The sequence below is a fragment of the Chelmon rostratus genome, chromosome 4, assembly GCF_017976325.1.
Source record: "Chelmon rostratus isolate fCheRos1 chromosome 4, fCheRos1.pri, whole genome shotgun sequence".
In the NCBI taxonomy this organism is placed as follows: domain Eukaryota; kingdom Metazoa; phylum Chordata; class Actinopteri; order Chaetodontiformes; family Chaetodontidae; genus Chelmon; species Chelmon rostratus.
Window position 1 is genome coordinate 1,992,498 of NC_055661.1, and position 12,924 is coordinate 2,005,421.

Consider the following 12,924-nt stretch of genomic DNA (forward strand, 5'->3'; position numbering starts at 1 on the left):
GTCTCCCACTCTGCTATTTCACAAGATGGCCCCGTCCACATTGTTAACCTTTACTGGTTGTATTTTAGACCTTTTTGACGAAAATTGATCAACATTGGCTGAAAAAAAATTGACTAGTTTACTACTTTCTGGGAGTAGTTGATGACTACTAAAATGTAACCACTGTGAATGCCAAGGATACTGTTATAGTCTGAGTTTTGTTTTGCTTCTGTTTTGTTTGGAGGTTAGGAGGCTGTGGCTGGGGGGCGTGGCTGACCTACTTTCTGGCTGTGTGCAGGGGCAATCAACTCACCTCTCCATAAAGCCCGGCTTGGCCTCCACTACTCTGCCAGATAATTCCGTCTCATTCGGTAGTGCCCAGTTCAGGTGGCTTTGTCTAGGTTCTCTGAAGGTTCTTCATGTTCTGATCATTTTTCTTTTGTGCTCTTTCAGATTGGTGCCTCGCTGCCACACCTCACTTGGATTTCAGCCAGCCTCCAGCAGCTGCAGCCTGCAGAGACTTTTTCTTGTTAGATTTTGCGTACCTTTTCTGTGTCTCCAGTGAGGCAATAAAGACTTTGTTTAACTGCCTTGATGTCTCCTGCCTTTTTGGGTCCAGCCTAGAACCCAGGTTGTAACAGATACACCTCAGCTCACAACGCTGGGAGTACAAATAGCCTCAATACTCTGGGAAGTGAGTGTGTGTGGCAGCCACTGCGTTGTCTGCAGTGCTCTCTGTGCACCTGACAGCACTAATGTTCACTGCAGTAATTTTACACACATAAACTATGTAACAACCAAAATCATACTTGGTAATATGCACAGTGTCAGACATTATTAAAAACTATTGATGCTCTGCAATTTACTGCTAATTGATGTAATCTTGGATTTCTGAAGTCGATAATTTCAGTGGTTAATTGTCATGTAGTCCGGCCCTCCCCTCTGTGCTGTGGGGGTGGGGAATGTGATAGTGAGAAAGTGCTGAAAAAATATTGAGCCAAAGTCTGCTCAATACTTTGAGGCGTCGGATATTTTTTCAAGTGGTTTTGATGTTTATGATAATCTGAATCTATAGTGTAAATACTGTACTGTGTAGTACACATTCTCCCGTACCCCTCTTTCAGGCGCAGTTTTATGTATGAGCAATTGTTGTAAATGAGACCCTCGGCCACTATTTGAGGAAACGCAGTACTTAGTAGCTAGTCAGTTTGATGTATCATTTTGAAAAAGGTAACTATTGAGTAAGTGATTAATAGTTGCCAGTTTTGTGCTGAGAGTTAATCAGGAATGACCCATGGAGAAAGGGGACTCTCAGATTGAATTTATATGAATTTATAATAACCTAATCATTCATTAATATAGTACCATCCAGTCCTCTAGTCATGTGGCGGGTTCATTGCTTGACAAAATATTGTAATACTGGTCTGGAGTCTTGGAGTTTGTAGAGCGACTTCATGTTTTTGAACTTTAACTTTGACCAAACGTATTTATTGTAATTGTGCACTGATGCTTTAAGTTGTGGGAAAAAAAGACCACAGGACCAAGGAGTATCTTTCAGTTTCAGTTTCACTTTATTGCAAGGTATCACAGATGGCATCAGCATAACTTCTCTGCAATTGGTGAGAAACAAAGTATTCTCAAGGACAAGTTCTGAATGAAAAGAGGGACAACAGAAGAAAACAATGCACACAAACATTCAAAAAAACATTTATATATGCATGGCTACTTTTTGTTGAAATAAATACAAATACCTGCAAGTGTAGAGAAACAAAGCAGCAATGTCTGTCTTGCATAAATGTGTGCCTGTCGGGATTAGACACTAATATTTTTAAGGACTGGCCCCACTGGTTGCCAAGCTCCTGAATTTGGTGGCCAGAGTACATTTTTGATGGCCCAAATGTAAACTTATGTAAAAACAATGCAGAAAAAGAAATGTAACCCAACTTAACACAGCAAAAGTTTTATTACAACAGTAGCAAGTATTGTTGGAGTGGAGCTCAGCCCTGACACAGACAGCAGTGGAGATGCTGCAGCCTGAAAATAAATGACACCAAAACATTAAAAAGTACTGATAAAAGAACCAGTAGTGTCAGAGCTCATCAAAACTACAGTAGTTAATCATTTACCCCCTGGGCCTGCTTAATATCAGGTTTTGGTACCATGCCTCTGCCTCATACAAACTCTCACTCCCTCCCTCCCTGCATTGTGCCTGAGTCATGTCAGTCATGTCAGCAATAAAAACACTACAAAAAGCAGTAGAGAATCTTTAACACACAGCTCCAACTGTAGCCTTGTTAAAATATATTTTGTTTTGTTCTTTCACAGTCCGCCTTTTGTGTTTCTTTGGGAAATCACCCGTAGGTTTCTGAAGAGCCATGTTAAAGCTCAGTGACAGTGCCTGACTCCCGGCTATTCCATAAATGGATAATGGCGTAGCATGGGTGGAGCTGAGTCGGGCCAAATGAAGCCTGGCTGCTGAAACCGAGCAGCAAGCTTTTTTTTACTCAGTGTGTGTGTGTGTGTGTGTGTGGGGGGGGGGGGGGCTGCATTTCAGCTGGTAATCCAGAGCACAGGTTGACAACCTGCCTATAATTTATGTGTCTCTCTGTTTTATCTGTGTTATGTGAATAATTTGACATTATAGTGTCAGACTGATTTGAGGGGCACTACATGGACTGTGGGATACAGGGGATCAAAGAAAAAACTTTTTCATGTAAAATAATGCTGCATTTCTCAGCATTTCTCAAGAAGTCTTTTAAATCAGACAGCCATGTCAGCCCCCTCTGACATATCCAGTCTTTAAATATGGCCTTGGGCGAACAACTGCGAAGACTTTCCCATAACAAATGAATGGGGAAATTTCCTCAAATTTCAGCCTTTTTCAATTGTCCGCAGCTCGGCCATACTTTCTCCTAGAGACTTCATTCAAAGTTTAAAACGTAGATAAATTTGTCAGCTCAAAATTAATACCGGCACATTTTTTGATATCTCTTACGGTTTTCGGGCTATGACCATCTGAAGACCATCAAGTTTCTCACAAAAATGCTCAGAATTTCTCCCTCTACAGTGGGTGATGTCATAAGTTAGAGTGAGACAGCCGGTGAGAAATAGCCTGAAATGTGTTTCTAAAATTGCTGTAAAATCCAAACGGTGAATAGGAGACACATAATTTTGGGATCTTTTGTCGACAAACTTGTCCTCTTTCGTGTGATGTCCTCGAAAAAGCCGAGAGACTTACTGAATTTAAATAGTGAGACTTTTTGTGCAGCCAGCTCCCTCCTGCTCTCCCATTAAGTCCCATGTTAAAATTCAGAGAGAGTTTTGCAGAGTTTTGTGAGCAAAGCAGAAATGCCTCCTGTCTTTAGATCGCCATAAAACGAAAAGTTGTTGTGTCAGGAATAAAACGAGGAGATGGTCGGACTCAGGAAGTTCTCGGGAGTCCGATGATCTATAGTACACTCTGATACGAGGTACGGTTCTCTCACCAGAGGATTTAGTTCAGGAGGTTCGCCGAACCCAAATCTCACTGCATACAATACAAACTCCTGTTCTCTGAGTCGCAGAGTCTTTTTAAGTCGACCATTTTGTCATTTTTCTAAAGAATATCTGGACATAAAACACACGTACATCTGGCCCAGACTTGTCCGCATCTCACAGTGTAATCGGTTTTTTGATAGCAGCTACGGTTTTGACACAATCGCAAGTTGTTCGGAAGAAACCGACAGCGAAAAAGCCGCTTTTCAGTTAACAGGTGTAACTGTCATTAACTGTCATTTACACACACACCGGTCAATAACCCACGCACACACATCTGCAGGACAACAAGCCTGAGAATGATTATCTTAACGAGCTCAGTCAAAACAAGGGCATTGTTTGAAAACAATCTCCGTCCAACAAACAGTTAAACTCAGCTTCACCAAGCGCTTTGCCAAAAAGGTTGAGACAGTAGTCACACAAACGCACACACAAGCAGGGCTAACCAACAGCTAAAAAGTGATTAAAAACAAGCACGTCAAAACTGAACAGGAACAGGTAAAAAGTGGGAGAGGTAGAGAGGTAATTATCAGCAGGTGGGGCAGAAGTTACACACGCACACAAACACACACACACACACACACACACACACACACACACATTCAGACACACATATACCAGACACATCTCCATGTAGGAGCTGGTTGGGCTGCTTGTGTAGTTCAAGCAGACACACACACACAAACAGACGAAGACACACACATACGCAGTCACACACAATGACAGATACATAAACACACACACACAGACAAATGCATAATGAAAACCCCATCCCCCCGCCCCCTTGTTAACGCCGTTAGCTATGTTAGCTCTGTTAGCACAGTTAGCTCTGTTAGCGTTAGTGCCGTTAGCTCTATTAGCGCAGTTAGCTGTTAGCTCCGTTAGTGTTAGCTCTGTTAGCTCTGTTAGCATTAGCTCCATTCATGTTTATTGATTCAGTTCATTAATTCATTTTAACAGAGACATGAAGCAGAGGAGAGAAGCAGACACAGACAGCTGAGGTGATCAACAGAGACAGACACGGAGAAAGCCACAGAAACACAGCTGAGAGCAATTCATTAATCAGGGACTGACTACCTCTGATATCTGCCGTTTTCTCAAATAGCAGCCTTTTTCAATTGTCCGCTGCTTCGCCATAGTTTCTCCTAGAGACTTCATTCAAACTTTAAAACGTAGATAATTTTGTCGGCTCGAACACACCCCGTGTCCCTTTCAAAATTTCCCAGGGGGAATTTTCTAGTTATTATTTTTCATCATCCTCCAAATTTTTGTCCCTTAACTCGCCCCGCAGCTTTGAGAAAACCCTTGCAAATTATATATCAAAACGTGCGGTTTGATCGGGATCGGTGTGCTATTACGACGCGAAAAACTGCGATAAATTTCCCATAAGAATGAATGGGACGGGCAAAAAAAAAAAGATGGAAATTGGAGTTTTTCAAACGTCTGTAGCTCAGGCATACATTCACCGAGAGACTTCATTTAAACTTTAAAACGTAGATAATTTTGTCGGCTCCAAAAGACCCTCGGCACATTTTGATATCTCTTACGGTTTTCGAACTATGACCATCGAAGGCCGACGTAAGACGCGAACAACTGCGAAGACTTTCCCATAAGAAATGAATGGGGAAATTTCCTCAAATTTCAGCCTTTTTCAATTGTCCGCTGCTCGGCCATACTTTGTCCTAGAGACTTCATTCAAACTTTAAAACGTAGATTATTTTGTCGGCTCAAAATGAACACCGGCACATTTTTTGATATCTCTTACGGTTTTCGAGCTATGACCATCCGAAGACCATCAAGTTTCTCACAAAAATGCTCAGAATTTCTCCCCCTAGAGTGGGTAATTTCAAAAGTTAGAGTGAGACAGCCAGTGAGAAATCGCCTGAAATGTGTTTCTAAAATTGCCGTAAAATCCAAACGGTGAATAGGAGACACATAATTTTGGGATCTTTTGTAGACAAACTTGTCCTCTTTCGTGTGATGCCCTCGAAAAAGCCGAGAGACTTACTGAATTTAAATAGTGAGGCTTTTTGTGCAGCCATCTCCCTCCTGCTCTCCCATTAAGTCCCATGTTAAAATTCAGAGCTGTTTTGTGAGAAAAGCAGAAATGCCTCCTGTCTTTAGATCGCCATAAAACGAAAAGTTGTTGTGTCAGGAATAAAACGAGGAGATGGTCGGACTCAGGAAGTTCTCGGGAGTCCGATGATCTATAGTACACTCTGATACGAGGTACGGTTCTCTCACCAGAGGATTTAGTTCAGGAGGTTCGCCGAACCCAAATCTCACTGCATACAATACAAACTCCTGTTCTCTGAGTCGCAGAGTCTTTTTAAGTCGACCATTTTGTCATTTTTCTAAAGAATATCTGGACATAAAACACACGTACATCTGGCCCAGACTTGTCCGCATCTCACAGTGTAATCGTTTTTTTGATAGCAGCTACGGTTTTGTGACAATCGCAAGTTGTTCGGAAGAAACCAACTGCGAAAAAGCAGCATTTCAAGGGAAGAGTTGAACAGGTGCAACTGCCATTTACACACATACCGGTCAATAACCCACGCACACACATCTGCAGGACAACAAGCCTGAGAATGATAGGGGCCAGCAGAGGGGCCATAACAACAGGGGCCATAACAACAGTGACTGGGGGCAAAGCCCCGAGTCACTGTTGTTATCTTGTGCGTTTCTTCTTATTATTTTTATTATTAGGGACAAGGGGCAACGCACCGAGTAACCTCTGAGCAACGCACCGAGTAACCTCTGAGCTAAAGCCTGCTGAGCCCCACATATCCACACAGACAAACACACACACACACACACACACTTAGTGTGCATTATAGATACACACACATACACATTCAGACACACATATACCAGACACATCTCCATGTAGACACAAAAGTCACACACAACACACACACACAGACAAATGCATAATGAAAACCCCATCCCCCGCCCCCTTGTTAACGCCGTTAGCTCTGCTAGCTCTTTTAGAAATGCTAGCACCGTTAGCTCTGTTAGCGTTAGCGCCGTTAGCTCTATTAGCGCTGTTAGCTGTTAGCTCCGTCAGCTGAGGTGATCAACAGAGACAGACACGAGAAAGCCACAGAAACACTGGCACTGAGAGGGTTGAAAATTGGCTATGTGGGAGACACGCGTGCACGCCATTAACTTTAATATTTACACATAATTGCTGATAGAAAATATGTTCAAAGGACACTTCAGTAATTCACAGTCCTGTATTCTGCTGCTGCCCCGCCCGGCCAGCGCGCGAGCTCGCTACTCCGGCGCACGAGCTCACGCTCCTCCGACGGAGCGAGCCTGGCGTAATAACAAAGTGATAAATAATAGGCCATTAAAATTAGTGATCACTCTTAGACCAACAGATCGTTTCTTTATTTCACCTTCAGTATTTGTGCATTGGAGTATGCGCAATCCTACAAGGACAGGAGCATGCATGTGCTTTTTAATTGTAGGGCTTTGTGTTAAGTTTTACCGACGCACAGCACGCACACACATCTTGCGGGACGTCCAAGAATTTACGAGAATTTCAGCTGGTTCGCAAAACACTGTTCTCCAGCTGTTGTCAGGCAAACAGGAATGACGTGTACAGGCCATCCATCATCTGATTTGACAGTCAATACAAGACGACTCCTATTGGAAACTTTGATTCACGCGAGTTTGTTGTTGGGTGCGGTCATATAAAACCCCTCCGCGGCTCTGCTCTTCCCCTTTGATCGCATCAGAGGTAAGAATACGCTATGTCTTTTTAACTTGCTAGCATAAGAGCATTAGCTAGAACACACGGCAGTACCAGAACGTCACTGCTAGTCCGAAATAGTGGGATTAAGTTTGACGTGACTCTGTCGTGTTTCGACTGCAATTGCCTGAAAAACATTCAAATATCTTCAGTTGGTTGGGCAAGAATATTACAGCCGCTCACACGACGGGAAAATGTGCGAACGTCTGAACTTAAACTCGGTTAATTTATGTTTTCATATTTCCTTCTGTTGGTTCAAGTTATTGTGCTTGCTTAAAGAAATTGTACATATGATTTCTACAGAGATAAGTCATTTTCGATTTTGACTAAGATGTTTGATAGCTGCCAGACTCCATTTAAGAAAACAGTGATTTAAGATGGCACGTCGCCGCATTATCAGCGACACCTGGCACCGCTATATGGCTCACTGCCGGGAACGTTTTGTGCATTTATTTTGAAAGAGAGCGGCCGGTCTCATTATTACCACCTGCTTAATAGTTGGGCCAGGCGCTCATTTACAGTCACCTGTTGCCGTTATGTGTGATAGCTGCCAGACTCCATTTAAGAAAACAGTGATTTAAGATGGCTGTACAGGGGTACAGGGTTCGGCAACCTTTGGCACGTCGCCCAGCGACACCTGGCACCGCCACCTAAATGGCTCACCGCCGGGGACGTTTTGTGCATTTATTTTGAAAGAGAGCGGCCGGTCTCATTATTACCACCTGCTTCAGAGTTGGGCCAGGCTGACGTGCCGTTTTGTTTATAGTCTCCGCTCCTGCAGCGCTCACGTTCTCATACATCTCATCTCATACATATATGTTGTGTTGTTAATGAACACATCTGGAGATGACGCTGCAACTAGACCACACAGCTGTTCAATGATTGGCTGTTTGTCACTTGTGTCCAGGGTTTGTACATGTGGTTGAAATGTCGTGGCTGTTTCATTCTGATATAATATTTTAAATGTTCCCAGTGCAGTATGTTTTAGCTACATATTTTCTACACGTTTCTGAAAAGCAGTGTTTTGAAATAGGAACCAGTTTTTTGTGAATAACAGGAACATATCTTCAAAAAATATGTGGCCTATATTGATAGAATAAAATCACACCTCATGTCACAAAGGTTGCCGATCCCTGTAGTAGAATGAGTATTTAGACTGTCTAGTGAGGCAAAGTGTTTTATGTCAAATAAGTAAATATAATGCTTTTGTTAATGGAGAATGGTGTGTTCTGGTGTGCGTCTGTGTGTTTTTTATAGACATGTTCCTTTAAACAAATTCATTCATTCATTATTGGCCAAACTAGTAGACATCAGATTTAAAAACTAACTTTCAGTGTGGTAAATTAACACAGTTAATACTACAAATATTACATTTTTTGCTTGTGCATGTTCATACTTACTACTGGTATATTTGCTGAAGTTAGGTGGGTGCACACACACATAGCATGAAAAGATGTCTAAGAAGTGTCCGTAATGCCCCTAGCTTGTTTCTTATTGCAGGTTCCCTTTGGTCACGGTCAGAGATTTACAAACCGCTTGTTGGCAGCATTTGGAGATCGTCGTTGAGATTCCTGGAGTTTCATCATCATCTTCCACATACATCTAAACACATCTTTCTCTCTGTCACCTTATCTCTACTCTATCCTTCCTGTTTGCATATTAGATATTATAATACAGCAGACAGTTATTTTTGAATCCTCTAATTTTGTGCAGTAGCTCTTTTGTCTGAGTTGTCTCCAGCAGGATGCCGAGGAAGGGGAGGCGTTCCCAGGCGGCGAAGCTGCGATGGAGGAAGCTCGACCAGGCAGAGTCCCCACCGGATGGTGGGTCAAGGACCATGGAGACCCAACCCCCCTGCTCCCGATCTCCAGTTAACAGCGTATGTTCTCATCACAACCGACACACACACAGAAACTTGTTTTGAACAACAGACTTTGTATAAATTGAGACATTGCAAGACTGTCCAGACTGTGTTAGGATTAATGTCTTGATTATCTATCTTCAGATCTTTGGAACATCACTCCCAGGTGCACAGTTCTGGAGATTGGATGATGTGCGTGCCGACTTTCGTGCACGTGAGTATCCACTTATTTTATCTTCAAGTTATAACTAAAGTAATTAATCATTAATTCATATTCTGTTGGTTAAAGCTTATAAACTGCTTCTGTTAGTTTACGTTTCTTTTCAGGTTTGCTTGATTCATTAACTTTTTACATTATTTGTTTTGTTTATTTCCTTACAGGCCGCGGTACTGGCTACCGCCACAGAGTGCTGCCATGGCCAGTTTCAGCCTTCACCAGGCACAGACACAAATTGGTCATGCCACCTGAGTCTCCTGACAAGAAGGTATTATTGTTGTCCAGTTAATGAAGCAAACAGCTGATGTTGAGAGGGGTTGATGACTTTGTTGCTAAAGAAGTTATGTTTGTTGTTGCAGTTTGTTCTGATTGTCGGAGACTCCCATCTACGAGCCATTGTAGATGGTTTGGTCCAGATGCCAGAGGAACCCTTTTCCTTTGGCTTCATGTCGACCCCAGGGGCTGCTGCCTCTGCCCTGCGGACCGAGGTGCTGAATGCTGTGGTTCCTCGGATCCCTGACGCCGTTTGTCTTTTGGCGCCTAGCAACAACCTGACAGCCAGCAGGACCATCGAGGAGGCTGCCGCCGACTACACCAAGCTCCTCATCGGCATTCGCAGCCGCTGGCCCAACGTAAGCTTTTTCATGGCCTGCTTCAATCTTCATTCTTAATAGTATTAGCAATAGTACATTAGCTAGTCGAATTAGATTGAATTAACTTTTAAATCATAATGTGTATGTATTGTAATTGGATGTGATGAAATGATGACAGATGAAATGAACATGTTTTTGTTTTCTACAGGTTTTTGTTGTTGACTTCCCTCCCCGCCTGAACTGTGAAGTGTCTTACCAGGACCTCCTTCGTCAGGAATACCACCGTGTTTCAGCACGCATGGGTATGTAAAAAGACTCTTAGATTAAATGGAGTTACGTTTTTAAAATGCAATATGCATTGAGGTGTAGTAATGAGTAAAAAGTCACAATTACATGCATGGAGATTATACTGGATGATTTTATTTTTTTAGGTGTGCGGTACTTCTCAGCTGTGGAGTACTTCCCCCATGACCGGCTGCAGCTGTGGAGCAGTGATGGTGTAAGTAGAATGTCCTTGTGTGGAAAAAGAAATGTTTGACAGCAGCTGCTTTTTGTGGGTAAAACTTTGTCTGTAAATGAATTTGGTTATGTAATTTCTGCAGGTCCATCTGAGCGATCATGATGGGATGGGGATCCTCGTCCATTTGCTGTGGTCAGCCACCATGCAGCAACTGGAGACACCACCACCAGCACCCCAGGTCTCTCCCAGGCCTTCACCACCAGTTAGGAAATTCTCTCCTAAACTGGTTGTGAGGGGAGAGGCCCCCGCTCCACGGTCACCTGACCCCTTTCAGTGGCAGCCAGCCAGTCATTGCCGCAAGGTAATTTTTACAGTGGAATGTGTGTATGAGAGTGCGTGAAAATTTTTCTTAAATCGTTTACAATTTGTTTAATGCAATGCAATACTATTTTTCATTTCAGACGAGCCAGCCTGGTGAACCTTCCAAGTCCAAGGGTTCAGCCCAGACCAGGATGGCTCAGCAGCAGGTTTGTTTGTTTTTTTGTTGTTTTTTATATTTCTTAAAATATCTTAATTGGTTATTATTGTGTAATTTATGTATTTGATATGACATATTGTCAGTGGATTTTGCTCTTTGTTTCACAGGTGGAGGAGTGCTTCTTTCCACTGAACCCAGTCTGGTTCAGCAGCACAGCATTAAGTGCTATGGAGGAAGTGTCTCCTTCTCATCTGTCTTGCCCAGTGGACTACCAGACCCCTCCAAAGCACAAGAAGGTAATTTGAGTGGTTCACATTTTATCAATTATGTATTATTTTAGGCTTACAGACTTCTAAAAATGTGCATTGATACAAATAATAATGGTAGTTGGACAAATTCAAGCTATTCTCAAACATATTTCTAATGGATATTCAGTGGGTGACTTGTGTAACTGTAATGATTAAAGCCTAATTGATATCATGTTTTCTCTCACTGTGTAGGTGGCCAGACGACCTGAGGCCACAGCCAGACCCCACCGCAGGTCTCCAGTGAGCAACGTATGCTACTTTTCCTCACAGCTAAAACAAACAACATACACTTCCAGAATACACACTGTCCTCACCGAAGCATTACTAGACTGTCCACTTTGTCTGAGATATTGGTTTTCATGTCAACAGCTGGTTCGATCACCCCCAACCAGAATGTCCTTGAGTGTGGGTGATGCAGCAACCCCCTGCTGTTCACCGGCTGCAAAGGTAAATTTCAGTCCATCTTAATAAAGTGCATTGTTTCATTAAAGTCTTCAGTTTCACTGAATGTGCTATAATATGTTGTCAGGTGGCCAGGATCAAGACACCTTCACCAACTGTGCCATCCTGGACCATGATTAAAGCCTAATTGGTATCATGTTTTCTCTCATTGTGTAGGTGGACAGACGACCTGAGACCACAGCCAGACCCCAACGCAGGTCTCCAGCAGTGAGCAACGTATGCTACTTTTCCTCACAGCTAACAGAAACAACATACACTTCCAGAATACACACTGTCCTCACCGAAGCATTACTAGACTGTCCACTTTGTCTGAGATATTGGTTTTCATGTCAACAGCTGGTTCGATCACCCCCAACCAGAATGTCCTTGAGTGTGGGTGATGCAGCAACCCCCTGCTGTTCACCGGCTGCAAAGGTAAATTTCACTCCATCTTAATAAAGTGCATTGTTTCATTAAAGTCTTCAATTTCACTGAATGTGCTATAATATGTTGTCAGGTGGCCAGGATCAAGACACCTTCACCAACCGTGCCATCCTGGACCATTACAGACACAGGCTGCGACCCCCCCTCCCCAGCGAAGGTATTTTCTTCCCTCTTCAATCCACACACAAAAATTGTTTACAGTACTATGTGCTGCATCTAAATGAAACTGTGGTCCATGTTAAATCTCTGATAGCATTATCTTTCTCTGCATTTCACAAATAGTACTGGCTAATTCAAATTAATTTGGTCAACTTTTTGTATCAGTGTAGTCAGTTCTGTTGCCGCATGTGTTTAAGATTCATTGGTATTATGTTTTGTTATAGGCGGCCCAATCACCGATTCCCTCATCAGCTAGCTGGCCCTGGTTTAACTGTGATGCACCCTCCACCTCTCGTTCCCCAGCTAATGAAGTAAGTTTCTCTATTCCCCTGCTGACACGCAGGACATTTACATTTGGGTACATCTGGGGTTAAATAAAGTGACTGTGTGTGGTTGACTTCAACTCAAAAACACAATTAACAATGACGGGCATGTTTTATCACCGTTAAGTTGGAACAGAGGTTTTATGAACATTATTATTCTTTTGGTAAGTACTTCAACTGGCCTTGTGGGTTAAAGATAAGTATGCAAAGTGCTTGTAAAATATTGTTCAATATGTTTATATATTATGTCTGGTTACATGTTAGACAAAGCATTTATTTATTTTAGTTAGCTGAAATTACATTTATTAAACTGCTAGCACTGCTGCTACCGCTATGACTACTACTACTGGTGCTAAGTTATAGACTA

The 12,924-nt window shown here is 42.6% G+C and overlaps 1 protein-coding gene across 1 annotated transcript; it reads left to right on the forward strand.

Moving 5' to 3' along the window:
- Positions 1-9,592: 9,592 nt before the first annotated feature.
- Positions 9,593-12,490, forward strand: LOC121605320. The gene is made up of 13 exons (XM_041935192.1): positions 9,593-9,619; positions 9,711-9,983; positions 10,153-10,246; positions 10,376-10,443; positions 10,547-10,765; positions 10,866-10,931; positions 11,050-11,178; positions 11,383-11,439; positions 11,560-11,637; positions 11,809-11,868; positions 11,989-12,066; positions 12,157-12,232; positions 12,459-12,490. Exons 1-13 carry the CDS (start codon positions 9,593-9,595, stop codon positions 12,488-12,490), a joined length of 1,257 nt encoding a protein of 418 aa, XP_041791126.1.
- The last annotated feature ends 434 nt before the right edge of the window (positions 12,491-12,924 follow it).

What these genes read in the sequence shown, in the direction of transcription:
- LOC121605320 (XM_041935192.1), top strand. Translation starts at nt 9,593, where the DNA reads ATGCCACCTGAGTCTCCTGACAAGAAG. An exon ending in CCGTGTTTCAGCACGCATGG is followed by an intron (nt 10,247 to 10,375) that starts GTATGTAAAAAG and finishes TTATTTTTTTAG; the next exon opens with GTGTGCGGTACTTCTCAGCT. An exon ending in CAGCCAGTCATTGCCGCAAG is followed by an intron (nt 10,766 to 10,865) that starts GTAATTTTTACA and finishes TTTTCATTTCAG; the next exon opens with ACGAGCCAGCCTGGTGAACC.